Source organism: Tenebrio molitor, chromosome 2 (assembly GCF_963966145.1).
Source record: "Tenebrio molitor chromosome 2, icTenMoli1.1, whole genome shotgun sequence".
NCBI classification, from domain to species: Eukaryota; Metazoa; Arthropoda; class Insecta; order Coleoptera; family Tenebrionidae; genus Tenebrio; species Tenebrio molitor.
In genome coordinates, this window is record NC_091047.1 from 7,121,504 (window position 1) to 7,149,182 (window position 27,679).

The 27,679-nt window shown below is 30.6% G+C and overlaps 1 protein-coding gene and 2 long non-coding RNA genes across 20 annotated transcripts in view; 2 read left to right on the forward strand and 1 right to left on the reverse strand.

The window, feature by feature from the left end:
* LOC138124158 (receptor-type tyrosine-protein phosphatase S-like) overlaps positions 1–27,679 on the reverse strand; it is a 76,313-nt gene that overhangs the window by 34,166 nt on the left and 14,468 nt on the right. For 2 of the 18 annotated variants that reach the window (XR_011157038.1, XM_069039104.1), the window contains exons 1-16: positions 26,817–27,055; positions 26,663–26,767; positions 26,469–26,605; positions 26,145–26,409; positions 25,765–26,088; positions 25,409–25,648; positions 25,221–25,355; positions 25,030–25,160; positions 24,795–24,972; positions 24,641–24,735; positions 24,027–24,507; positions 23,744–23,973; positions 23,622–23,694; positions 23,099–23,283; positions 22,492–23,051; positions 22,219–22,438 (exon numbers count right to left, since the gene is read on the reverse strand). Coding sequence is in view for 17 of the 18 variants with exons in the window: in XM_069039104.1 (XP_068895205.1) it covers positions 22,219–22,438; positions 22,492–23,051; positions 23,099–23,283; positions 23,622–23,694; positions 23,744–23,973; positions 24,027–24,507; positions 24,641–24,735; positions 24,795–24,972; positions 25,030–25,160; positions 25,221–25,355; positions 25,409–25,648; positions 25,765–26,088; positions 26,145–26,409; positions 26,469–26,605; positions 26,663–26,767; positions 26,817–26,964 (3,507 nt within the window). In the remaining variant the exon portion in view is untranslated. Of the gene's footprint in view, positions 1–10,497; positions 10,629–10,689; positions 10,825–11,597; positions 11,809–11,863; positions 12,004–12,062; positions 12,168–12,216; positions 12,281–19,274; positions 21,439–21,492; positions 21,897–21,949; positions 22,018–22,077; positions 22,166–22,218; positions 22,439–22,491; positions 23,052–23,098; positions 23,284–23,621; positions 23,695–23,743; positions 23,974–24,026; positions 24,508–24,640; positions 24,736–24,794; positions 24,973–25,029; positions 25,161–25,220; positions 25,356–25,408; positions 25,649–25,764; positions 26,089–26,144; positions 26,410–26,460; positions 26,606–26,662; positions 26,768–26,816; positions 27,057–27,679 lie in introns of those variants that run through there. The other 16 variants (XM_069039106.1, XM_069039099.1, XM_069039105.1 and 13 more) reach the window with 16 other exon arrangements.
* LOC138123744 (uncharacterized) lies at positions 4,760–6,056 on the forward strand. Its single transcript, XR_011156903.1, has 2 exons — positions 4,760–5,727; positions 5,784–6,056. It is a non-coding gene; the product is annotated as an uncharacterized lncRNA (long non-coding RNA).
* LOC138124166 (uncharacterized) lies at positions 23,178–25,706 on the forward strand. The gene is made up of 2 exons (XR_011157039.1): positions 23,178–23,314; positions 25,420–25,706. It is a non-coding gene; the product is annotated as an uncharacterized lncRNA (long non-coding RNA).

Here is a 27,679-nt window from a genome sequence, read left to right on the forward strand (position 1 = left end):
AACAACAATAAAAGAACAATTAAAATTATTGGATATTGTTAAAAGTGCAAAAGAATTGTACATTCCTTTTCGAAGTCGAGAATTACATGAATATCCAGTTTTACCTCAAACACAAAAACATACATGGGCTATTAAATCTGCTATAGAAAAACCTCAATATGTAATGTTTGCATTACAAACAGATCGAAAAAATCAACTTATTAAAAACTGTAGTCGTTTTGATCATTGTTATTTAAGAAATATTAAAGTTTTCCTTAATGATACACATTATCCATATGACAATTTAAATATAAATTTTGTTAACAATCAATATGCTCTCTTATATGAAATGTTTACTAATTTTCAAAATTCTTTTCTTTACAAAGAAAGTGAACCTATTTTTACTCCAAAAGAGTTTAAAGATATTGCACCAATTGCAGTGATTGATTGTTCTAAACAAAACGAAGAATTAAAAAGAAGTGCAGTGGATATTAGAATAGAATTTGAAACAAGTGTAAATATACCTGATAAAACAACTGCTTATTGTTTAATTTTGCATGATAGAATAGCTAAATATATACCAATTAAAAACATAATATCTTTAGTTAGATAGGTTATAAGTAGGTACCCATGTATTTATTTATTTAGTTATTGTTATTATTACTTAGGTAGTATTTAAGATAAATAGTTGTAGCACCTTAATTATGTAAGAAAATTTATAAATAAAAGACAAAAAAAATATGAAAAGTGTTTTATTGAATAGATGATAATAATGTTAACAGAGTCAAAGTTTCTTTATAATCCTGGAGCTTTGTTGATGGCCATCTCGCTGAGTCTGGACCGCAAGTCCAACCTAGCTGAGCCTCTGGATCGCTGTTTCCTTTGGATATGTTTTCCTTTACCCATTGTAATATTTGGGAGTGTTTAACATTTTCATGAGGCTTAAATCTATATAAAACATTTTTATTTAATTTCAACGACAAAATCGCTATCTGAAGCTTTTTGTAGTCAGCTATGTATGAAACATTACATACAAATTGATCAATGCATGATACAACAGTTTGATGGTTTTGCAAAATATTCAACAATGGAAATTCCTTTGTGCAAATGTTTTGCAATTTGTGGTTGGACAATAAATCTAACAGATAATAAATATGTGATACATTTTTCTCTAAACCATGAGCAGTTAACAAGGCATATAATTTCGAATAAGAAAGCAAACTTACATTTTCTTTCCTACAGATATCTACAAATGTGTGTACATACTTATCTAAAAATTTTCTTTTCTGTAACAGTTTTACAAATATTTCAACATTAGCATTTTTTATGTAAAGAGACATTTTTGGAAAAATTTCACTTGGAATAATAAAGTCTTCTCGGTTCATCAGAGTAAAAAGTTTAAGTTTCGTTTGATGAGTGTCTTCATACAGGATCAGGTTATTTAAATGTTTCATATAAATTTTCTGTAGAGCATCTTGGGCTTCGATTTTGATTTGTAACAAAAGATCCATCTTGGAAACACTGGTTAGCACTGCAACAACAATAAAATAAAATTATTTGTGTTGCTAGTTTGTATGCAGTACCTCATTTTGTAGTTGATATCCCTTCCATTATTTACTTATGTACACATATGTACTTTACTCATAATTAATATTTTCTTCTTCTTTTTCTCTGTTAGGTGTCGCTTGATACATATAGCCCCAAGGCTTAGTGTCAGTTGTATCAAAATTAAGAATACGTTTATCATCAAATGGACTTAAGACAATTTTTTTCTGTTTGATAGATGAGACCTTGTGGTTTTTAGATCTTATTAACTTTTGTACTTTTTCTAAAATTGTTTGATCGAACAAACAATTTTTATAATCATTAAATGTGATGGCTTTTATTGAAGATTTTGTAGATCCCTTTGATTTTTTAACTAAATACTCTTTTGATTTATCGTCATCTACAGTGTAAGCATACATTTTTGATCTTAAACCAACAAATTCTAACATAATTTTACCATTGTTTTCATCTTTCATAAGGCCGGGTACTTTTTTGTTTCTTTGTATAATGTTATAAATATTGTTAGTTTCATAATCTGAGGTATCAAAAAGATAAAAATCTTTTTTAATATATTCATATATATCATAAACTTTAAATTCATAGATTAAACTGTCAGTATCGGTATAAAGTAATTTTGCAGAGTTTTGGAAGGTTTTAATAACATAGTTGTAATGAAAATGATATAAGAAAGTTTTCGAAATATCTAAGATACTAAAACCAACGTATATTGGTTTATTCAGATAAACTTCTAATTTATTCATTTCAACAACAACAATATTTTCATCAAAAATAATGGAGCTATGAAAATTAGGTCTTGAAATTAATGCGCGTAGTCCCCAGCGTCCTCCATCCCATTTCGTTACCAATCGAATGTCTCTATGTTTTCTAACATTCTCCATACATTTACCATAAATAGCATTAATCATTAATTTATAGAAATCTTTTTCAAAATCATTTTTAGACTGTTGCCTGAGTTTGGTATTTAAGTCAATATATTGTTTAAGCCATGGTGATTGTTTGAATTTTAAAACTTTGTGAACTTTAGTTAATTCATTCCCAGGTCTAAATACATTTTCAAATTTCTATAATGAATAATATAATTTTTTTTTGGAAATAATGTTAAAAGCAGTTTTTTAATTTTGGATGTAGAATTTGGTGGCACCATATGTTCAGGCGCCAATGGTAAATCGCTATGCATATCATGTATGCAAATGGGATAATCTAAATCACATTCAAGTATGTAACCAATTTGAGAAGTATTGGAGGTATATAATATTTGTTGAATGTTAAAATTTTCTAAAAACTCAAATTCACCATATGGCAAATATTCTGACATTGCTGCACCATATAAATTATTCACGTCAAAATACATTAAGTACTTGCTGTCTAAATTTTGTATAAAATTTTCTCTCATATATTTATTATTTGCTTTTGCATATCTATTTGAACACTGTGATACACCACCTCTTATTCCTTTTTCTATAAATAATATTTGATCAATATCCATCAAACGTTCTAATGTTATATTTGTGGTTTTGAGCATAGCATCAAATGTAAGTCCGGGAGTAGTAAAGTAATGTAAAGGATCTAAATCATATGTTTTTTTGCATGTATCACGAAAAGCTTCAAAAACATCTGCAAGTAAAAGAACATCAGTCTTTAAATACAAATCAGCATACTCTCCTATTGTTTTAATATGAAAGCAGTCCCAAACTTTTTTAGCATGATAATAGTCGCTGTCACTAATAGGTTCCTCAGTAAGTTCACTGTAAAATGCTTCTTTACAAGGTAAAACGGTTTCCTCTAAACGTTCAAATGAATCAATGTAATCATAAGGAAATATACCTTTTTTTGTTAATAACAAGAATTCTTCTTCGGTATTACAAAATAATTTTGTTATAGATTTTTGTTCGTTTTGTAAATTTGATGAAAGTTTTCCTAGAGCTTGAGACATAAAACGAAAAGAATCAACAAATCGTAAAGATACATTTGTGCCTGCAACATATTTAGTAAAAGAAATGTATTTTTCTTTATTTATAGGTAGCAATTTGATTGTTCCTTGAAACTGTGTTGATAGTTCTTTAATTATAAAATGAGCATCATATCCACTTAAGTTGTGAAAAACAACAGGAATGTAATGAGCATCTTTATAATTTAAGTTACAAGCTTGATGCGCTAAACCACGAAATTCTCCTGTTTGATGATTATGATCTCGTACTTTCATTTGGTTTGGTTGAAATGTTTGTTTGCAGATGTGACAATTGTCATTTGTTGTTGTTGTTGTTGTTGTTATTGTTGTCATTGGTAAAATTATTTTAAGCTGTTCATCACAAAACTGTGAAATTTCTTCCAAGTCTTTAACAAACCACTGAATGCAATCTTTACCACGATAAATATTAAATTTAGAGAATGAATCGTTATAAGAGCATTTTAGATAATAGGCTACACTAAATGCAACATGATTTTGATATATTTTAGAATTAGATTTGGTAGAGTAATTATTGTCTGATGCCTTTTCTAAAATACTTTCTAAATCTGCGTATATAACAAAGGGAACTTTTTCTTTATAAGAATGATTTTCAAACTGCAAAAATTTCTTTGTTTCATCAGGTAATTTGACACAACATTGATTTGACTTTAGGCAATAACGCAAATGATTTTGGAGTAGATTGTCAGTGGTAAAAGAATTTAAACATCTCTCACAAACAAAACATTTATTATTATGATTTGATAATTGTTTAGATAACAAACGAGATAAATTTTTAATCCACACAAAGTGATAAAGTAAGGACTTTTTAGAAGCAAAAGACAAATTTGGTTTAGTATTAATTGGCAACATTAATAAATTGATAACTTTAATATCAGCTTTATGTGTTTGTGAACTTAAAGAACAAGGCAAAATTTTTGAACGCTCAAAACAATATAAGTTAATGGCAAGATTGTTATGTTTTTCAAACTTTCTAACATCTTTAATTGTAATTGGAAACTGGATATTTTGATATTTTAACACATCTTTAAAATGTGGATAAGAAGAAATTCTATTAGCGTTTTTCTTTGCAGGATACAAAGCAGATACAACTGACCATAAAAAACAAAAATTATCATCATTTTCAACATTAATTACTGCATGTTTTTTTTTAATAAAATTTGGTACAGTTACAAACGTTGAAAAACCTATCTTTAATGGATCATACCTGTTAATATTTACTTTAAGCCCTATAACTTCATAAAGAGCCCATCCAGAATCCTTTTCTGCAAACTCTTCTAATTTATTCATTAATTTATCGGTAACGTTTTCTTTGTACCACCGTTTTAAATTAGTTGAAGTGTCAATTGGAACATTTTTTGTGCAAAAGCTTTTTATGTCAATTTCACCAGTTTGAGGTTTTATGAAATAAGCGGAGAAAATAACATTCACTTTTATCATAGACTCCTTTAAGATTTTTTTAATTTTAATTGAAAAACACTTAAAAGCTTTATTGAAAAAAATTAAAGGGTCTTTTATATTTAATGTTGATATAAAACCAGTACGAATTCTTCCATTAAAAGCTGATTCAATATTTTCCCATTTTACATTAGAGCAATTTCGATTTAAATTAGTTGAAAGTTTTCCTCCCGTTTTCAAAATTAAATTTTGTTTAAGTTTTTTTAATTTTAAACGATAATATTTTAAATATGATAAACTAGATTCTAAAGAATGAAGTGACTCTAAAACATTATTTTTATGCAATTTGTTTTTTATTGCTTTATTAACAATTTTGATTGTATTATTTATATGAATTTGAAATTTATTTAACTCATCTATAGTTTTTAATTTTGAGAAATATTCACGTACCACTTTTAAGACTCTTTTACATAAACGTGTGACGGTTTCCATTGAAGTTTAATAAAGAAGCTGCACAAACAATGTCAATATTCAAAAAAAGATTCTTATTTATAGTGAGATAAAAAGAATAAAATAATGGTGATAACATGTTAATTACCTAAAGTAAAAATAAATTGGGATATATTTTGCCGAAGATAAGCAAAATGTTTCTTTCTTTAAAAGTTGGTGGGAGACAAAAAGAGGGATGTAACAAGAGTGGGGACATTGAAATAAATATAGCAGTAATTGGCTTAGTTTTATACACTTTGATAATTGTCAACTTGCGAGTACTACAACCATGAATTTCCAAAATTTTGATAGTTACAATAATCAAAATGGTAAGTTTTTTTTTTTTTAATATAAAACTGTATTTCATATATTTATTATTTTAAAGGAATTGTTCAATGTCCCTACAACCCCTTCCATAAATGCTTGGAGCATCGTTTGTCGATCCACATGTACAAGGCTCATCGTGAGGAGTACATGAAAGACATGGACCGCAAGTGGAAAGAGGGTGCTGCGGAACGGCAAAGATTATGGGAAGAAATGAAGAAGAGACCAAAAATTGTCATCCCTCAAGTAAATTACACTCCCGATGATGAAAATTGGGATGATTGCGATGAAAATAATGTATTTGAGAATAAATAAATAAATGTTTATACTTTTATCTTTGTTATTATTATTAAATAACCATATAACACCCCTATTTAAAAAAAAAAAAAAAAAAAGAGTCCTGACTTTTCAATCCAGCTATGAGACATATCTTAGGAGAACCTACATCAGTAACAAAGTTTAACCCCCGTTTTTGGTCGGGCGGAAATGACTTTAATTTTATACTTTTTGGCACTTAAAACATTTTTATTTTTTAAAATGTTTATGATGGTTGGATTTAGAAAAATTCATGTTTTTAAATTGTTACTTTTTTAATTTTTTTTCTTTAAAAAGTGATGTTTTTTTACCAAAAAAGGGCACTTAAAAACATTTTAAATTTTTTTTAATTAAATCCTTGAATTCTCCATAAAAAATGCTACTTGTGGTTTTAATTTCAAATTTTTATCTCAAAATTAAATTAATTTAAGCTAAGGGTAGTTTTTTTAAATGTTGTCAGAACCATATCGAGTTGCATATCAAACTTCATCGCTTAAACTCACAAATTTAAATAAAAACTCAAATTCAAAAAATATTGAACGGTGTAGAAAATACAAAAAAAATTTGATTTAAATAAATCGATTTTTCATTTCTTTGCGCATGTTTTTTTACATAGATCATTTTTCAATAAAACGAATAGTTTTTGAGATAAACGCTATTAAGTTTCAAAAAATTTTCTTTAAAATATAATTTGAGGTTATATTTATGATTCTATTAACTTCAATTTTGTTTCATTTAATTTCAATCGTCTATATGCAGCTTTTTTTCCTTTATTATTTTTGATCTTAAACCACCCTTTCAAATATATTTGCTGTTTGAATTTATATTGTAAATGTAATTTTGTATAGTGAAAAATTACAAATACATATTACGAATAAAAATCAAGAAAAAATTAAACGATTGTTTGTTTTTAATATTTTATTCATGACATTTATAAATATTACATTGGTTGAAACTTAATTAAAAATTAAAGTTATTTGTTGATTAACAGACAGCATGTCCCAGTTCCTTACTATTTTTAAATATCGTTTACATGAAAATATGCAAACGATTAATCCTAAAATTATTAAAAGCCAACAAAACCAGCTGTAGTCTTTTAATATCCAGTCTGTTGAATATTGAATCAAAAACGTCCACTTTGATATTGATAATCCAAGTCCTGATAGAGCACCAAATTTTGCTGCAAGTTTGTGCCAAAATGTTATCACCAATAAATATCCAATCCAATTGAAAATGTACACAGCCATAAAAGCAAAATAAAAATCAAAATTATTTCCTAATAAACTTTTGCCAATATCGGCATTTAATTCATTTTCAATTGTAAACATTTTATGTTGTCCTGTGTTAATTGGCACATTTTTCTTTCCTTCAATCTCTTCATTTAAGGGTGCATTCATCTTCTTTGGTGCAACTTTTATTGGGGGTTGGTCACATTCAAAATAAATACAAAAGAAATCATTCTGTAATGGCTCTGTACGTCTGTGGGCGGTAACATAAAAAATTATGCTACAAATGAGTAATTAACGTTCTCTCCCACTGTTCATCTACGCGTTATCACATAAGACGTTTCATTCGTTCACTCTTAGCCCCCACCCATTTAGAGGTAGACTTAAACGACCAAGGCACATGCAGAAAAATTGTTGGGGTTTTTTGTAAACTTTGCATTTTTTTATTATATAAATCATGATTCTTGTTTATTTCAATTACTAGTTTTCATTTGTTCAACTGTTGGTAATTTCACGAAAAAAAAAATGTCTACTCAAAAAGTGAACATCCTTCAAAATAAAGTTATTAAGGTATGTATTTTTTAATTATTATTAAATTAATAACTAATAATAAAATTTATCAACAGCCTATGGAGGATGAAGAAACTAACTTTAGTCTACCTTCATTGATTGATTCCGAATCATTGTTGCAAGAGGTAATTTTTTTATTCAAATTTTTCCGATTATTGATAAGTTTATATTTATTAAAATTGTAATTTTTATTAATAATAGAAACTTAATTATTTTCAGATTGGATTTATGGAACAGGTGGACGACAATGAGGAAGCGGAGGCCTTTACCACCCAGCCGCCAACTAGGGGTAAAGGCAAGGGCAAGGGCAAGGGTAAAACAACACCTCCAGAGGCGTCTCCATGTTCCTCGACTTCCTCATTTTATATGGAGGATGAAAAATCTTCAGTTGATCAAATTCAACAAGAATTTGAAACTAAAGTTAAGCATATGTATCAGGATATTATAAAAATGAATAAAAAAATTGACATAAAAATTCAAAAAATGAACAAATATTTAGTGGTAAAGCAACAATTAGTTAGGAAAAAAAAACAAAATTTAGTAGAATTAGAAAAATTAGAAAAAATAGTAGATAAAATGTGTTTTAGTGTATAGTTTTATGTATAAATAAAAAATATACTTAAAAAATAAATTTGTTTTATTTTACATTGTTTGTAACCTAAAGTACAGAGAATTTTCAATTAAAAATTATTATTAAAATATAAAAAAAAATCAAACAACACAACCGGATAATGTGTCTCCTATTTCATGTGATGTTTTGTTGTCATCGCTTTTTATTTCACCCAACACAGCCGGATGCTGTGGCTCTTATTTAACACAGTGTTTTGTTGACATCTTTCTTTATTTTTTGTTTCATTAATAGATTATTTAACACAGGATCGATAATTTTCCTTAATTCACTAATTCGTTTTTGAAATCTTAATCTATCTCTAGCATACATTTCCCAGGCTGATTTTCGAAAGTCATCAGTGTCATCTAAATTATGAATAATAACTTTATCACTAAATTTAACTTTCTTCATTATTGATTGTTTTTTCTATTGTGATTATAGCTCTTGTCATTTAATTAAGATAAAATAATCAAATTTTATTCCCCACTCATAAACAAACAAAACACCACATATTCACTTTTATAAAAGTTTATTTATATTTTAACACTTTGAATTTTTTTATTAATTTCATACATTGCAATTAAATATTTTAAGTTTTTTATTGACTGTATATGTGACAATAACAACAAATTTTTCTTCTTATTCACTACTTTCAGATCTTGAACAAATTTCTTCTGATTTTTCATTGTTGTCACCTTTATTCTTCAATGAAAGATATATTTGTTGTTTTGCCAACGTTCCCCCGACTAATCATAAAAATTGTTTTTCCGTCTCTTAACTCCTGGTTGAGAGTTGTAATGGCCTCTTCAGTGAATTGCGATGTAAAACGCTGGGGTAAGGATGTTTTAAAATCCCCACAATCAACCACAACTTGTTTACCAAACTGTGAATCCTCTTTACTAAACCGATTAACTTGAAATTTTTTATTAACTTCCAGCTGGCTTGATTTTACAAACGGCATGAAAAAAGTTGCTTCATTAACACTTTGCAAAAATGAACTCATATTAAAAGTCTTTAGCAAAATATTCTTACTGTTGATATTAAACTGATATCAAACGATAAATCTTCCTTAATTAATACTCCATATCCCCTCCTTGTTAACAAAATAACGCCCACTATTTCTTACGCAATACCCTACCCTCAAACAAAACACTTTTCCAAGTCACAAACAATGCAAATTTTTTATCTTTTATTAGAATTCAACAATTAGATTGAAAATATTTTTTATGATTTAAGTACTTACTATAAAATGCAATGCACGCACAGAGATATGAAACTCCATTACCTACCTCAATGTTATGTACATGAACACATACACACAACACCTGTTTGGAAAAATATAGGTCACGCAAAATACCGCTTACTTACATTAATCAAAAACCATGTATTTGATGGAACCAAAACGGATGTAATGATCAGATAATTTACTCTGAATCAAAAACTATGTTTTGACTAAACTACAAACGCAAATTAAAACTAGCGTTTTGATCGCGACATGACTGATACAGTTGAAGGTCACGCAAAACACATGATTCTGAAACTGGCGTTTTGAAGAGATCACGCAAAACACATGATTCTAAAACGTGATTTTTGAGTGAGCCAGAACCAGCACTATATAACTACTAGGGTCGGAAAGTCACGTGAAACACCTATATTATAAGTATTCAAAGTAAAAGACATCTCTCTACCTACCTCGTACTCGATAACATAGGTCACAGCATTCTCCCTACTACTGGGTGAATTCCACGATAAATTTATAATTGTATTATTTATCGTTGCTTTCAGGATTTCTAAGATTAATTATTATTCATTTTATTTATTTTAAGTGAAAATACAATTTCAGCAACTTACTGCGACTTGTTAAAGTCTTCACTTCATCAGTAAATGACTGATTTTGGACAATCAATCTAATTCTTATTTGGTGTTCTAACTTTGTTGTCGACAAATTACGGATTGTTTCTGTTACGTTGACGTTATTATGGAATTGTTTTGGCTGTGAATAATTCTGAAACTTTTTTTCGTCAATAAATGTTATTGTTACTATCATTTCACACGTTTTTATATTGAATCTGGTAATATTCAGGTTTCTTTGCTGTCTGCTCATATGTCATATTTACAAGAACCGCCAGCGAATGATCCGTTATAGATGTTAAATCAGGTGGTCGCATTAAAACCGGTAGAGTTTCTAAAATTTTGATGTTTAGTATTAATCATAAGATAAGTCTTTAGCAATTTTATGTTTATACCATTACATAGAAAAACTGGGTAATCCTGAAAAAACTTTTTTTTGCATTTCGTACACCCTTTTATATTGTCACAGGTTTCGCAGTTGGGACCACAGTTTGAACTACAGTTAATCCCCCAACGCCCAGAATCACAAGCTACGAATTGTTATTAAACATAAATATTTTCCATTTTTTTTTAAACATAAACAAACTTTCATTGCAGAATTCTCCTTCATATCCCCAAGCACACGAGCAGTTAGAATTTTCTAAACGTGTCTGATAAGTTTCGCAATTAGGATACGATTTTCCAAGGACTTGACTGCAACTTATATTACAATATTTTCCAATATAACCAATCTTTTCGCAAATCGTTGTATCCGTTAAATTTGTGTCGAGAACTTTACATACAGAGTTATACGATATGTTTAAAGGTACCTTTATGTTATAACTTATAAGTTTCTGAAACATATATTGATATTGATGGTGGTCGATGAGTAATAGTATTATGTAGAAAAAAAAATGAAATAAATTAAAAGAAAATTTATTACCTATTGAAGATCTGCAAAAAGCAATATTATCGACTGCCCAATAACCTTCTTTTTTACCATTCAGACGTCCGCGGGAAAACGTGAGTTTTGCGTTTTCTGCAAAATTATTTTCTATTTTTATTTCCGTTTTCTGCCATTCTTTCAATGAATTTTCTTTGTTGAATCCTGTAACTGTTTCGCTAACCGTTTCGTTTTCTGACGTTTACGTTTAAATAACAATCCGTATTCACAGAGACAAACATGGAAATACATAAATGTTTTGTAATATTTGAAATGTCAAGGTAGCTGCCATTTTCACTAGTGTGATTAGAATATCTAAATTTGTCTAATGAAAAAAAATTCTTAAATATATTTTTTTTAAGATAGATTGCAAATTCTTACGTTTCACTATTTTAACTGTTTCGTTATCACCCATAATCAACCATTTTGGATTAAAATTTAAACTCTCTATTGGTTTATCATCATATAGGTTCCATAATTCGTAATTTTTAAATATTTTAGCTAATAACTTCGAAAAGGTGCCGGCGATTGATTTTCGCCTAATATGTAACGCATAGTGGGACCACTTGCAAAAATGCTGGTTTATGCCTGACTAAAGATATCAGTTTTCATTTAAACTACAGAAAAATATGTTCTGTTGTACCTACTTTTTTTACTTTAAAAGACCTTTCATTCTTCGCACCGTCACCAGTTAATTTGAACACCAACTCATTTTTGTGACACACGGAGAAAGTTAGAATTGAGTTATTTTCTAACTTAATGGTTGAAAATTTTAAATTTTCGAAACCTATAATACAAGTAATGAAAGATTAGTTTTAACAAGACAGCTTTCCTTGCTGCACTTACTTTCCCAACGTATATCAGTCATAGGGCGATACTGAGAAATATTATTTGATATAAACCAATCGTCATTCACCCAACTGTCTAGTAGAATTTGTGTTCGATTTAATCCTATAAGAATAAAGATAAAATATTGTTGCACATGTGAAAATGTTTTTACCCTTTTGATGGACAAGTCGCGAAATATAAAGCCCAGAGTACACTGATTCATCAGTGAGAACACACGTAAAGGCGCGTACAGACTACGCGAACCGAGCATGTAATGTAACATGTAATGTAATGCTCGTCGCAAAATTGGTGCCACGAACAGCCGACGAACAGAGCGTGCAACGAACAGCTTCTATAGTCCGTTTACTGATAGATCGCACGCCTTTTCACAGACACAGAGACGACTGTCTGTGCTGCAAAAAGTCGAAAAGCGCAAATAACCTTTGTATATCATTAATACTCGAAGAATAAATAATTCAACTTCATTCAAATTCACAGGTGTAATTCTGTTAACAACATCATAGGCGTAGGAAAACTACTGGCGGGATGGAGAGTGCAATATTTTACAGTGCGTTATGTTTTGGAAGTGATTTTTTTTTTAATCGTCTAAATTCAGTTCGATAGTTCCGAGGTTGCGTGTCATTACAGCTACATTATGTTTGATAACGAAAAACCGTGTGGTGATGCACTGATAATAATTAGGTATGTATGTATATGGAATCTTTTTCCTGTCGGCAAAATTCAATTTCTGGAAATGAGTCGTTTTCTTGGTATTTAATCTCTCACTTGGTGCTAAAAACAGGTATCCAACAACACGACCAGGTAGCCTAGTGCGGAAAAGACGCGCCTTTTCGATGTGCCATCTCAATTCGAGGCAGGTAAGTATTCATCCAAATATTGTTACTTCAGAAATTTGTTTAACAAATGAAAAGTACCTACAACAATGAAGATGCAATGTTTTAAATTTTAATTGAAACTCAGAATATCAAAACAGTCCATTACAAGAATAGACCGTTAAATTTGTGAGCACGTATCGAAGTATAAAAAAAAACATTAAGGTACCTAATAAAGATAATTATTTATTCCAGAAATGAAAAAAAAAATTCTTTACCATTTTACAGGTAAACATTTGTAATGACAATTTGTCTTAAATACCCATATTGTGTTACACAAAATTACAATTTCAGTAGCAAATATTTTTTTAATTTAAAGAACGTGTTTGCACTACCGGTCATTTTCACATGTTTACCGATTTCATGAACGACATGTTTACCAATCAAAAGACGGTAGTTCAAAGAACAAATTGTTGTTTAGATGGATGCCCGTTTTGGGGCGGATTTCTAATTTTACCTGAAAAGGTAGGAGGTTACAAGGAAGGGATTCGTCGCTAAAATGTGCTTTCAAAATAAAATTTTCATTCTCCCGCGAACCTACAACCAAGAATCTCGAATTCGTGCCGTTAAAACATGGAAAATATTTCGGATGAATGTGCAGTGCTCTTAGTAGAGAGTTATAAAAGTCTTAGTGTCTTGTGGGACCCCAAAGACAAAGACTATTTAAAAAAAAACGAAAACGAGTATCTTTTTTCGAGATTTTCGGTCCTATCATTGTTAATAATTTGTCAAAGTCTGTAGGAGACATTCTTGTGAAATTTTTATAATGTCCACTGACATGTTGAAACTTTAAATCTCGTATAAGTTCATTATCGACGCGTTTTCTGTAGAGTTCGGTTCGCCACCAACGTCGCCGCTTCTTCTCTTTCTTAATCATATTGCACATAACTATCATTGCGCCACTACAGAGAATTAAAGCTAACGCTTTTTCGTTATCGGACATTATGATACGCACTCTCGGAAATATTGAAGTGAACTGAGCTGACGATTATTAAAAAAAAAAAAAATAACAGCCTCATTGCTTGTATACGACAGAGGGGTGTAAACCCATCGTAAAATTAAAAAAAAGGCAAAGCCATAACTGCACATCTTCGGAGAAAGTAGGTAGAATGTTGGTTGTTTTTTAGTTTTGGTACCGAAAATAGACTCCGTGTCCTCAAAAAAAAACAAAACAAATTATACACTCACCGGCACAAAAAGCGACTCATTATGATTTCTTTAATAAATAATCTTGAAATTATATTTGTACTTATTCTTTTATGTTAAATTGGGATATTTTCAAAGATGGGGAGTGCTATGGTCACCATGGCAACTGAATTGTTTTGTTTAAATAAATTATTGAAAAGTTTGCGCTACTTCCATGTTGTGTTTTTGTCGGTTGTTTTACGTGTTAAAATTTTTAATCTGACAATACGAGATACTAATTCAAAATACTGTTCAAATTTTGACAATTTTTTATAACAAATTTTTTTTCTAAAAAATAACTTTTATCATTTTTCATTAAAATCTTATTTCCTGTGTTTAATGTTTTGTTTGTCGGATATTCTTTGGCAAAGAATAACTTAAATAGCACCTACCAATACAACATGATACCAAAAAAAAAATCTAAGACAATGAATTACTTAAAATTCAAAGTGAGTCGCGAAGTGAGTCGTTTTTTGTGCCGGTCAGTGTAGTTTTAAAAAATTAAATTATAATCGAAGGTAAAGTAACAAGACCTAATTTTTTAATCAGATTTAAAAAATTAGGTCGCGTTATTTTTGACAAGATTAATTCCAGAATACAAACTTTAACGTTAATTATTTATTTATAATACTTACAGTTATTAAAAACAATTTGAGAATCTGACAGGCGTAACATGCAATTTTATTCGCTTTTGACAGAAGACAGACTAGGAAGACGATTTATCCGCGATAAACATTTTTGATTGGATGAAAGCAAGCGCCCTGATTGGCTGAACACGCACGTTTGATGACTTTGATGTATGTGGGAATTAATGTGTAGTAATATAAAAATAATTGACTTAAACATCGGATTGATTTGCGAAGCTGATGGCATGCTCCATGTCGATTTATGCATTTTTACAACAAATTGACACAATTCGCATTATTTTAGAAAATGTGAAACTCATTTATTAGTTACTGTAAAGAGTTGCTTTCAAAAATAATAACCTATTTATTTTGTTCAGCATAAATGAAATGCATAAAAAACTACAGTGTTTCATTTGTCAATCAAGACCGTTTAAATAAGGGACAAAAACTAATGGTAACTGAAATTGTTGGAGATTAGATTTATGAGTTTATGACTGTGGTCAGCTCCCTTTGTCGAGATGGGTTTGTGAATGGCTTTGTGTTCGTCAGAAAACCGACAGTCAGCGGAGCACTGCGAACCGTTCGCAGCGCGCATGCGCTCTTTCGAGGTTCACAGCTTCGCCGTCCAAATCAGACGAACGCTTCCTTGTAATTTATTTAAAAAGTGTAGTAAGTTATGGTATGTATTTAATAAAATGTATGGATCACCATATTTGTAAGACAGCCTAACAAATTAATGAATAAATGTTATGATCAACAGCAACTCCGCTCCTACCTTTTCAGGTAAAATTAGAAATCGGCCCCAAAATGGGCATCCAGTTATTCTGACGGACAAGCACCCGTGATGCTTAATAATATTTTTTCACGATCGGGAGTAGAAATCAACTTTTCGGATGTCAACATCGTGACAGAAGTAGAGCATTTTCTCCCTAGGGAGCAAATATTTGCTCCCTAGGGAGTTTTCATTTTTTTGACAGTTGTGACAAAAATCTAATGGGAGTTTTCATTTTTTTTGACTGTTGTGACAAAAATCTAATTGTGTTGTCAAGGCAACTACTAATTCCATTAAATTCATGGAAAGATGACAACTCATTTGTCATCATTTTTTTATTCTTAAAATTTGAGATTTTTGTGCTGTTTCTACTCCCTAGCGTGAAAAAAATAGTATATATACTTCTGGAGAGAATGCTCATTTTTCCCTCGGTGCTTTGTAGCCCTCGGGCTTCGCCCTCTCGCATTTCTCTCCCTCAATATATAATATACTATTTTGCATCATCGGAACTATTAATAAATAGATACCATTTTCTTTTTAATTTATTAAATTGTTTGATTTTTCTAAAGAAGGCATTTTTTACATTTTTCATACTAGTTTATGGCACATTGCTCTGCACGCGATGCCGAATCTAAACAATAATTTCTTATTTGATTACTTACCGTCTTTTGATAAGTAAACATGTTCATGAAATCGGTAAACACGTGAAAATGACCGGTGGTGCAAAAACGTTTTCTACTGACAAATTGTCATTACAAAAGTTTACCTGTAAAATGGTAAAGGAAAAAATATTTCTTCATTGTTGTAGGTACTTTTAATTCGTTAAACAAATTTCTGAACTAACAATATTTGCGTTAATACTTACCTGCCTTAAATTGAGATTGCACATCGAAAACGCGTATTCTTTTTGGAGATTTTCGGGTCCTATTTTGGTTAGTAAATTCTCACCGTCTGTGGGAGACATTCTATTAAATATTTTATGCTGTCCGCTAATATGTTGGAACTTTAAATCTTTATGAAGTTCGTCGAGCCTTTTTCTCTTTTTTCATCAGATTCCACATAATTCTTATTACATCACTACACAGAATTAAAGCTAACGGTTTTTCGTTATCACTCTTATCACATACAGGTCGCTCAAAAGTATCGATACAGCTAAATATTTTCAAAACGGTTTAGCAGAGCTCGTTGAAGTTTGGCACACAGCTAGAAGTGTTTAAATTCTATAGGCTGATATTTTTTTCAATTTTATAACATCTTTTATTTTGAAGATACAATGCCAACTTGATTTTTTTTACATGGCACGAGAGGTCAAATTTAACATCGTTAAAAAGAATATTTTTTTGTGAATCCAGTGATGTAGCACATGCATATCTCAATTTACTCGAAACTTTATAAAAAAATTATCGAATTAATAAAATTTGAAAAAATTTGACCTTTGGAATGTTTTTTTAGCCATTGTTAATTCTTTGCCGCCTGCACTTTGGCCAAAAACTTAATAAAAGTATAAGTGTAGAAGTAAGACATTTAACTGAAACAGATACATTTTAATAAAAAAGATAAAAAGTTTAAACGCGAAATACATAATTTTTAAGCAAAAAAAAATTTTCAAAATGGCGGCGATGTGGGCATGTGTTACTTCACTGAATTCACAAAAAATACTCTTTTCAAAAATATTACATTTAAATCCCCCGTGCCATTTAAAAAAAACCAAGTTAGTTTTGCATCTTCAAAATAAATGACGTTAGAAAATTGAAAAAACTATCAGATGATAAAATTTAAACACTTCTACCTGTGTGCCAAATTTCAATGCGTTCTGCTAAACCGTTCTGAAAATATTTAGCTGAATCCATACTTTTTAGCGACCCTGTATAATGTAGCTGTAATGACACGCAACCTCGGAACTATCGAACTGAACTGAGACGATTATAAAAAAAATCACTTAAAAACATAACGCACTGAAAAATACAAAACTCTCCATCCAGCCAGTAGTTATCCTATGCCTATGATGTTGTTTACAGAATTACAGCTGTGACTCTAAATGAAGTTTCAGTACAGGTATTTTCAATAATTGTTATAAACTGTTGTTGGAATTATTTATTCTTCGAGTATTAATGATATAGCAAATGTTATAAAGTGTAGACACTCGTCTCTGTGTCTGTAAAAAAGCGCGCAATCTATCATCAGTGGACAGAGTATAGCTGTTCGTTGTGTGCTCGGTTCGTCGGCTGTTCGTGGCACCAATTTTGCGACGAGCATTACATTACATGCTCGGTTCGCGTAGTCTGTACGCGCCTTAACATTGTCGTTTTTAATTAATGTAATTACTTCAGCTAGAATAAATGTCCTTGTTAAAATATAACACACGTATAACCACATATTGTTGCAGTTCTGGACAATCTTTCAAGATTGATTAATTTTCACGAGATATTTTATCTTAACGTTTGACTCACCGTTAAAAAAATAAACAATTGTGTCAACGCGATGTGTACATATGCCAATCTTTTTATCATCAGGTATTATTTATTTGCCACTAGAAAAATATTAATAGGAAATTATGTATTTTTGATGAATACCAAAATAACGGCAGTTGTTCTGTCTTTCTCAGTTTTTAAAAGGAGTCTTTTGGAGCAATTTTTATTCTTCTGTCGTTTGAAAATAATTCTTATTTGTTCTCATCCATTACTAACGTAAAATAAGGGGATTAGGAAAAGATCAACTTATCAGATCTTATCGGTGCCCTTCAAGCCAGGTTATGGCCTACTAAATCTGAACCGCGCTTCGCTTATTATTACGGCCGTAACAAAGCTCAGATTTTCAATGGAGCAATAATTGATTCCGCTAATCGACAAAAATTTACCCTTAACCAACTCCATCTGTTAGCGAAATGGAAAAGAAAAATCTAATTTGAATTGCTATTATCCAATCACAATCACATAACATGTTTATTTTGTTAGGTTAACACTTTCTATTTTGTATTTTTGTCATTTTGACGCAAAATAAATTTTCTTGAAGCCAAATTAATGGTGACAAGGGTCTTAGAGTTGCTGTAGATAATAAATAAGAACAGACATGTATCATTATCAAATAGTGTGTTGCATGTGGAGAAAATAACAACAGTTATTTTCAAATTCTCAGCAATCTCCGAACGCGTTCAAAATGGATAAAAGCTATAATTTTGTGGTAATTATAAAAAAACTAAATCAAACATTTCACTGTGAGATGGCGCTAGTTAAGGGTAGATTTTTTGAGGTTAGCCAAATCACCAAGTATTTTCGTTTAGATAAGAAGCATTGCAGATTGCGAAATTTTTTCATAGGTGATATTTTTATTTGAATTTATTTGATTTATGGCCAACTGATTCAGATCGTATTTACGATATGCGTTCAGGTATATTCTTAAGAAATCATATGATTTACTGATTTTTTAATATCTGCAGTAAGGACTTTTTATGTTGAAAAAAAGGAAATTATTACGCTCTCGTTTTATTGAAAGTTTATCAAATACTTAATAATAAATATAAATTAATGTAAACCTTTATTCTCATTCGTGAATCACCTCCAAAATTATTTACAAACGTCATTTTACGTCCCATGTAGATTCACTGCACTTGCCACTCCAGATAAAAAAAAAACACTTTCCTGATACCTACCACTTTTTCATCTTAAGTTTTTGCAGTTCCTTATTAAGAAGAGGGCTGAGAGCATAACAATTTTAATCTAAAAATAAATTCACCTCTTCTTTAATCAAAAACTAATTAACCATTTAATTACACTGTTTATTTGTTTGCAAAGCTAAGTGATAAATGTTTTCACAGGGCGTTGGCATTTGTTAGACGACGACAAAATAATTGGTTTTGATTCATCATAATACCACAATACGTTAATTTTAGACGTAATCTAGATGTAGTAAAATTTTGAAATACATAATACATAGATGTATTTTGAGAACATCACTAAAATTTAAGATCTAGGACCCTACTGAACTAATGTTACCACTAAATTATACTAATTAATGCTTCTTTTCTTGTCTAAAATACTCCACTACTACATGGTGAGCGAAGACATAGTTGTCCGCAGTACTGACCAGACAAGGCCTTTGGTTTCTTAGTTGGCTCAAAATCACCAAGGTGGCAAATTTGCTTCGCCAGCAAATAAATTACAAAAATTACCATTTTATTGCACAAGTGAACATTACTAAATACGAAAATTTATTTGTTTTAACTGTACATCATACAATATACTTCAAAAGTAAATAATATTTAATATTATTTCAAGGTATATGTATGGAAAGTCATTTCGAGAACGCGTCCCAAGGATCGATCCTTAGAAACATACACCAGGAATTCCCATAAAATAAACGATATTTAACAATTTCCACTACTTATCAGCGGCCAATTTTATTTAACATCTAATTTTTTTAACTATTATTCAAAAAATCTAATTAATTTAAATAGAAATATACTTAAATATTTTGTCCGACAAAGTATGCATCATTTCAGTGAACGCAGTTGTAACTAGCTGAAAAGAATTTATAATGAACACAGCCTTTAGGTGCTAGCCGCAGTTTGTGGTAGGAGATGATATTATAACCGGCCGTCATAAGTGTTTTTTGCCAAATTAATTATAATTAAGTGATAAGTACCTTTCAATTCACTATTTACAGAGCGTACATCAATAGGTCATCATTCCGGGAATGCGTTTTTAAGTTTCGAATATTGAAAAAATTCCTTTTAGATTACAACATTAAAACAATAACCTGAAATATTTTACACTAACCATGTCAGACAACGTCGAAAATGGCTGCCGTCAAAAAAAAACAGCGTTTAGTTGAAAACGTCATTTCGTGAACGGTCATTTTGGGAGCATTCCCGGACATGAGGCCATGTTCTCAAAATGATAATGATGTTCCCAGGATGACTGTTTCATTCCTGGAGTGATATCTGCTATTGCAAATTCTCAATAAATTTATTGTTTATGTTGTGTTTACACAATTTTCAACAAGATATTATACTTGTTGTTTTTATCATAGCAATATGGCACCACGAGGCTGAAAATACCAAAACAAGGCCGAAAAATTTACTAAAAAAAGATAGTTCGTCTTATTTGCGCTAATTTGCGCCGAAGAAAAAAGCTAATGCTAGAAAAAGAAAGTTCTCGAAATGACGATTTTTTGCGATGGCTTTTTTAAAAAAACAAATTAGAAAAAAATTAATGTGTTTTGTGCTTGCCCAATTTAAAAATTATTTATACACAAGTTTAGTGACGATTTAAGCTAATTTTCATAATCATAGCTTCCAAGTTTTTTCATCATAAAACCAAACTTGTAATTTGCCACCTTGGTGATTTTTACCCAGTTGCTTCAATACTTTTGTGATTTTAATCTCTTATTATTCTTATTAAATCATACTTTGTTGAGAGAGGTATATTTCTGTTAAAACTTGACATTCATTTGGCTGCCCTTAAAAGCTGTCTATGTTTTATTTGAATTATGATAATGCTGGATAATGTAATAGGGATCGAGATTGCTTTGTGAATTGCCTTTTGGGTTGCATTTTTACCTGGTCAGGCTCGTCAGCTTACGTGAATAACCCTGTAGTATTTTGAAAACATAAGTAAAATGTGTCTCACCAAAATTTAAGGTTTACATAGACAGTACTGAACTAATGTTACCATTAAATTATACACAAATAAATCACACTCATAATTCTAAATGAAAAAGGCTAAGGCTTCTTTTTTTGTCTAAAATACTCCACAACTACACGGTGAGCAAAGACGTAGTGGTCCACAGTACTGACCAGAAAAGGCCTTTGGTTTCTCAATTGCTTCAACACTTCCGCGAAATTTACTTGCTTTTTATATTGGGCCATTTTTAAAACAATGTCACACAGAATTACTGTGCCCGTTGGTCCACATCCTGTACTATATTATTGTGATGTTAGAACTAAACAATATTGGTTATGTCAAGACACCTACTTGCAGTGTACGAGAATGAGGGAAGTATTTTTCGAAATTCCAGATATCACCTTCATGAACGGAGTAAAATCTTGAAGGTTTGTAGGTACACCGTGATCGGGCCACTTGATATACTGAAACTGTTGCACGCGATGAGTCTTATTTTCATACTTCACTTGAAATTCCCTTTTAACATAACTGGGAAACATTTTTGATGACACGTTTAAAATGACAATATTTCCAAATCGGCACTTTAATCCAAATTCCGGCCAATATTTTTCACACACGATGGTTCTATTCTCGTTCAGATTAGTCAACATGACAACGGTCTTAATATTTTCTTGCCAAATCATCGACCAGAAATCGTTTACGGTATGCGGCAGAGGTGTTTGGGTTGCGATGAAAGCTCTCGGAATATTGTAACCCTACAAAAAGTAGATTAGTTTTGACAGGTCAGTTTACTAAAGCGGTTTCTCACGTTGACGTAATTGGCGTTAATGTAGTCACCATCTTCGTTATTTTTTAAAACAACTCTTGTTTCGTCATCTGGAAATTATGTGTTAAGTTCTAAGTGTAAATGTACAACTTAGTTGATGTTTAACTTACAAGCTATTACATTTGTGTAGCGATTCTTTTGAACATTTTCAGGTAATCGTCCATGATCACATTTCTTTAAACTCTGTTTCGAAATTACCTACAACAAATAATATCCTACAAATTCATTGAATGTAGTTAATAAAATAAAACCTCAAATTGCTGTGTTAGTTGGTTGTCTTCGGACTCATCTTCTAGGCAACTGGACAAATATAGTTCCAGATCATTAATTTTTATGGGTTCATAAATTTCTGTATTATTGTTCAATAAAGTTGGCTCCCTTCGAATATTTCTGTTTGGTGTGAATTCAAATATTGTAGCACTATTTACGTGTTGTTCCCCGGTTTTGAAAGGAAACTTGTTATATTTACATCTAAAACATCAAATGTAACAACATTCTTTTAATAATTTGGTTGGAAAACGAACGCATAACAAAGAAATCCGCATATCAAAATCGTAATGGTGACAATGGTGATTCCAATGATTATAGGAATTAATGGAATTTCAGCATGACTTATGTGAATCCTTTCATTTGCTTTATTCTTCAGAGCATAAACCGTTAAACCATCAACATCATCTTGAATTACGTACATGAGATGCGTGCTATGCTTTTCAAAAATCCTTTTCTTAAATATGTCACTAAGTTCTAATTCTAAACTATCATTTTGAAAAGATGACATTTTAACAACGCATTTCTTCTCATTTTGATCTGAATTATTTAGTAATGATCCGTATGTATTTTTTATCTTTTCTTCAGTATATTTTTCATCATTTTTCACTAATAACGCAGAGAAATTTCCGTTGGATTTGTCAGGTTTCGGAATTAAAAGAAAACATTTAAACGATGAACACCATTTCACAATAGGTTTTGATGAGTACTTAACAAACCATGAAAAAGTATTTGCGTTTATTTTCGCTTTTTTACCGACGAATTCGTTTATTCCCCATACGCTAATTCTGTAGACATTTTCTTCTTCAACTGGAATCTAATAGCGAATATCAAGATCTGCGTCATAAAACCCAAGCAACCTACCGTATAATTATACGTTCGTTGATACTTTCTTTCTGTAATATTGTAAGGTTCCATGATTTTCTCGTTTATTTCAATCCCAAATTTTTCTAAAGGGCCGTTCATAATAAGTGGGTGATCCCATGATAAAATAATTTCTTTAGGTTTAGTGGATAAGTTAATTCTTAAATTTGGCGGAGCTGGACACACTGGAATTATAACATGATTTAAAAAAAGGAGGTAAGTGGAGCCTGTGGAAAACACAATTCTGAAATCGTCGGCGTAGCTTACATCATGCGAACATCCGTGATGAAGAGAGGTTTTGCCGAAACTACACCAAAGTTGTATATGGCAAAACCAGTAACTATTTTATTCATTTCCATTTCCAAAATAGGGTTCGTTCATTAATAAATTGTGTTCTCGAGTGAGAACCATTTTTTAAACAAACTTTACATAAATGTCAAATTTTATTAAGTTACGCCGCACGTTTTCAGAAATTTTGTTTTCCACTGCCGCCCTTCAAATATTTTCTTTGTTAATCACTAACTTTCCTGGATTGTGTTAGTTGTTACATCTACCTCATTTCCCTCTACTTGAACACCTTCGTTTTTCGCTTGTACCTATAAATGAAGCTTTTTATTTTAGTTATAATACTTTCGTATCATTTACGATAATGGTGTAGTTGGTGTCTTTTTTTAACTCCGTGAATGTAGCACATGAGAAATCATCCCATAATTCGCAAGATGAATTTGAAGAATAATTTTGTGTTGTTTCACCATCCTTAAGAGTGATGTTGTAAAGCGACACATTTCCTGTTGGTGGATATGGAGCTTGCCACTTAATCCACAAAGCACTTTCGTTTTTGCAAAATACGATTAAATTTCGTACCGCTTGAGGTTCTGTAAGAAATTGGTTAATTAAAGGAATTTTCTCTGAAAGATTGTAAATTTACTCCCAGGTGGAGTCCTTATTGTCCCATAAGTCCTGGTTACACTATTATTTCCTCTGATTGCAGTTACATTAACCCTGTAATCGGAGAATGGTTTTAAACCCTGAATTTGTTTATTGAATGAATCATTATGTTCAGTCAGAACAATTTCTGCAAATTGAATTTCCTTGTTACACCACTGACTGACGCACTGATACATGAATGTGTAATTTAGTTGACCGTTGAATCCTTCACAGGATTCTATGTTAACGCTGTTTTCTTGCAGAGTGATTTTTTTAGGTAATTCTAATGTTGCATTGATGTCTGATGACGAATTTGCAGATCTAACACTGACTTGATCGATTAATAGTTTTCGATTTGTTGTGTTATTACTAAATAGTTGTATGTTGCATGTTCTAAAATTGGGTAAAACGTCGATCTTTAGATTTGTTTCGTTTGTAGAAGCGCTTTCATGAGTGCGTTGTTCACAAAAGTCTTTGAAACACTGAAATTATAGTAATAATTACACAGAATTTATTTAATAAATTTTATTAAGCGTATTGAAAGAAACGACAAAAATGGTTTTGCTTTTACTTAATTGCATCTTTCTTGTATTGAGGAAATATTTTTCTACCCACCTCGTACTCAATAAGATATGTCACAGCATTTTCCCTAACGGATGAATTCCACATTAAATTTATTGAATTATTTATGAATGTTGCTTCTAAAGTTCCTAAGATTAATTTATTCATGTAATTTATTCTGAATGAAGATAGAAATTCTGCAACTTACTGCGACTTGTTAATAATGTCTTCAGTGCATCGGCAAATGACTGATTTTGGACTATCAATATAATTCTTATTTCGTATTCTAACTTTGTTGTCGACAAATTACTGATTGTTTCATTCACATTGCCGCCATTGTTGAAATGTTTTGGCTGAGAATGGTTTCGAAACTTTTTTTCGTCACTCTGAAACATCACAATTATTATTAAACTGTAAATGTTATTGTTGCTATCATTTCACACGTTTTTATATTGAATCTGGTAATATTCAGGTATCTTTGCACTCTGGTCATATGTCATATTTACAAAAACCGTCAGCGAATGTTCCGTTATAGATTTTAAAACAGGTGGTCGCATTAAAACTGGTAGAGTTTCTAAAATTTTGACGGTTATTATTAACCATAATTAAGTCTTCAGTAATTTTATGTTTATACCATTACATAGATAATCTGAGTAATCCTGAAAAAACTTTTTTTTGCATTCTGTACACCCTTTTATTTTGGAACAGGTTTTGCAATTGGCACCACAGTTTAAACTACAGTTCATCCCCCAGCCCCCAGAATCACAAGCTACGAATCATTATTACACATAATTGTTTTACACCTTTTTTACATCAACAAACTTTTGTTGCAGAATTCTCCTTCATATCCCCAAGCGCACGAGCAGTTAGAGTTTTCTGTACATATCTTATAAGTTTCGCAGTTAGGATACGATTTTCCAAGAACTTGACTGCAACTTATATTACAATGGTTTCCAATATAACCTCTCTTTTTGCAAATTTTTGTATCCGCTAGATTTGTGTCAAGAACTTTACATCTAGAGCTATACGATATGTTTGTAGGTAAAATTATGTTTTTAGTATCTGAAATAAATATTAATGTTGATATCAAATTCTATAATAAACATGTAGATGGAACTTATTCTATTTCGTTTTGTTTATTATAATAATAAAAAATAAATAATCTGAAAGAATATTACCTACTGAAGGTCTGCAAAAAGCAATATTATCAACCGCCCAATAACCTTCTTTTCTATCGCTCGAATGTCCGCGGAAAAACATGAGTTTTGCGTTTTCTGCAAAATTATTTTTTATTTTTATTTTCTTCCATTCCTTCAATGAATTTTCTTCGTTGAATCCTGTAACTGTTTGGTTAACCGTTTCGTTGCCTGACGTTAATGTTACGTTTAAGTAACAATCCATATCCACAGAGATAAACATGGAAATGCATAAATGTTTTGATAATCTTGGAATGTCAAGGTAGCTGTAATTTTCACTAGTGCGATTAGAATATCTATATTTGTCTAGTGGAACAATTGATTAATTATTTTGTGTTAATAGATATATTACAAATTCTTACGTTTCACTATTTTAACTGCTACCCTTTCACCTATCCTCAACCATTTTGGAGTAAAATGTACGGTCTTTATTAGTTTATCGTCATATAGGTTCCATAATTGGTAATCTTTTTTAGTCTCCTCATTTTCTTTTTTAAGCTTCTCAATCTGCCCTTTTTTTAATAATCCATCCAATGATCCCGAAACGGTGAGTGATTGCATTTGGGTTTTAAGCATAATATATAACGCATAATGGGACCAGTTGCAAAAGGGCTGGTGTATGCGTGACTAAAAATATAAATTTGTATTTAATTTAAAGAAAAATATTTTCCATTGTACCTCCTTACTTTTACTTTAAAAGACCTTTCATCCTTCTTATCGACATCGAATAACTTGAAGACCAAATCATTTTTATGACACACCGAGAAAGTTACAGCTGAGTTATTTTGTAACAAAATGAATGAAGACTTTGAAATTTCCAAACCTGAAGTGCAAGTAATGCAAGATTAATTTTAACAAGACAACTTCTTCCTGCACTTACTTTCCCAACGTATATCAGTGATAGGGTGATACTGAGAAGTATTATTTGATATAAGCCAATCGTCATTCACCCAATTTTTTAGTTGATTTTGTGATCGATTAAATCCTATAAACAGAAACATAAAATAATGTTGTGCACGTGAAAATGTTTTTACCCTTTTGATCTTCAAGTGGTGAAATGTAAAGCCCAGAGTACACTGAATCACCAGTGAGAACACAAGTAACATTGTCGTTTTTAATTAATGTAATTACTTCAGCTAGAATAAATGTTCTTGTTAAAATATAACACAAGTACAACCACATATTGTTGCAGCTCTTGACAATAATTCAAGATTGATTCATTTTCACGTTTTTTTTTTTAATCTTAACGTTTGCCTTATCATTAAGAAATAAGCAATACTATCTCTACGATATGTACATATGACAATCTTTTTATTATCAGGTATTATTTATTTTTTATATTTATTTATATTTATATCAAATTATTTTTCATGAATGCCAAAATAACGGCAGTTTATTTTTAGACACAGATGCATTTATTTTATGTGATTCTGTTCATTCTGATTTTAAAACGAGTCTTTTGGATCAATGTTTCTTCTTCTTTAGTTTGAAAATTCTTATTTCTTTTTCGTTCATTACTAACGTCAGATGACGTAATTATGGAAAGATCACCTTATCGGATCTTATCGGTGCACCTGCAACCAAGTAAAATTTAGTCGGCACTAGCCGCCCAATGGACAGTAACCCTATTAGAGTCATTTATCCTTTCATGTTATCCCTTGTCACATTATTATCTTCCGTATACGTCTATGTGGTGATGTTTTTAATTCATAATTATGTAGTAGCCTCACAAAACAAGAACTATTTCGGTGCGGGTCTCACCTCTTTGACTGACATAAGAATTAAAAGAACAAACGCAAATATAACATTTACATTGTTTACGAGAATTTCAAATGGAAGCATCGCAGTCTCTCATGGGTGAAATTTTTGTTTGAATTTATTTGATTTATGGTCAACT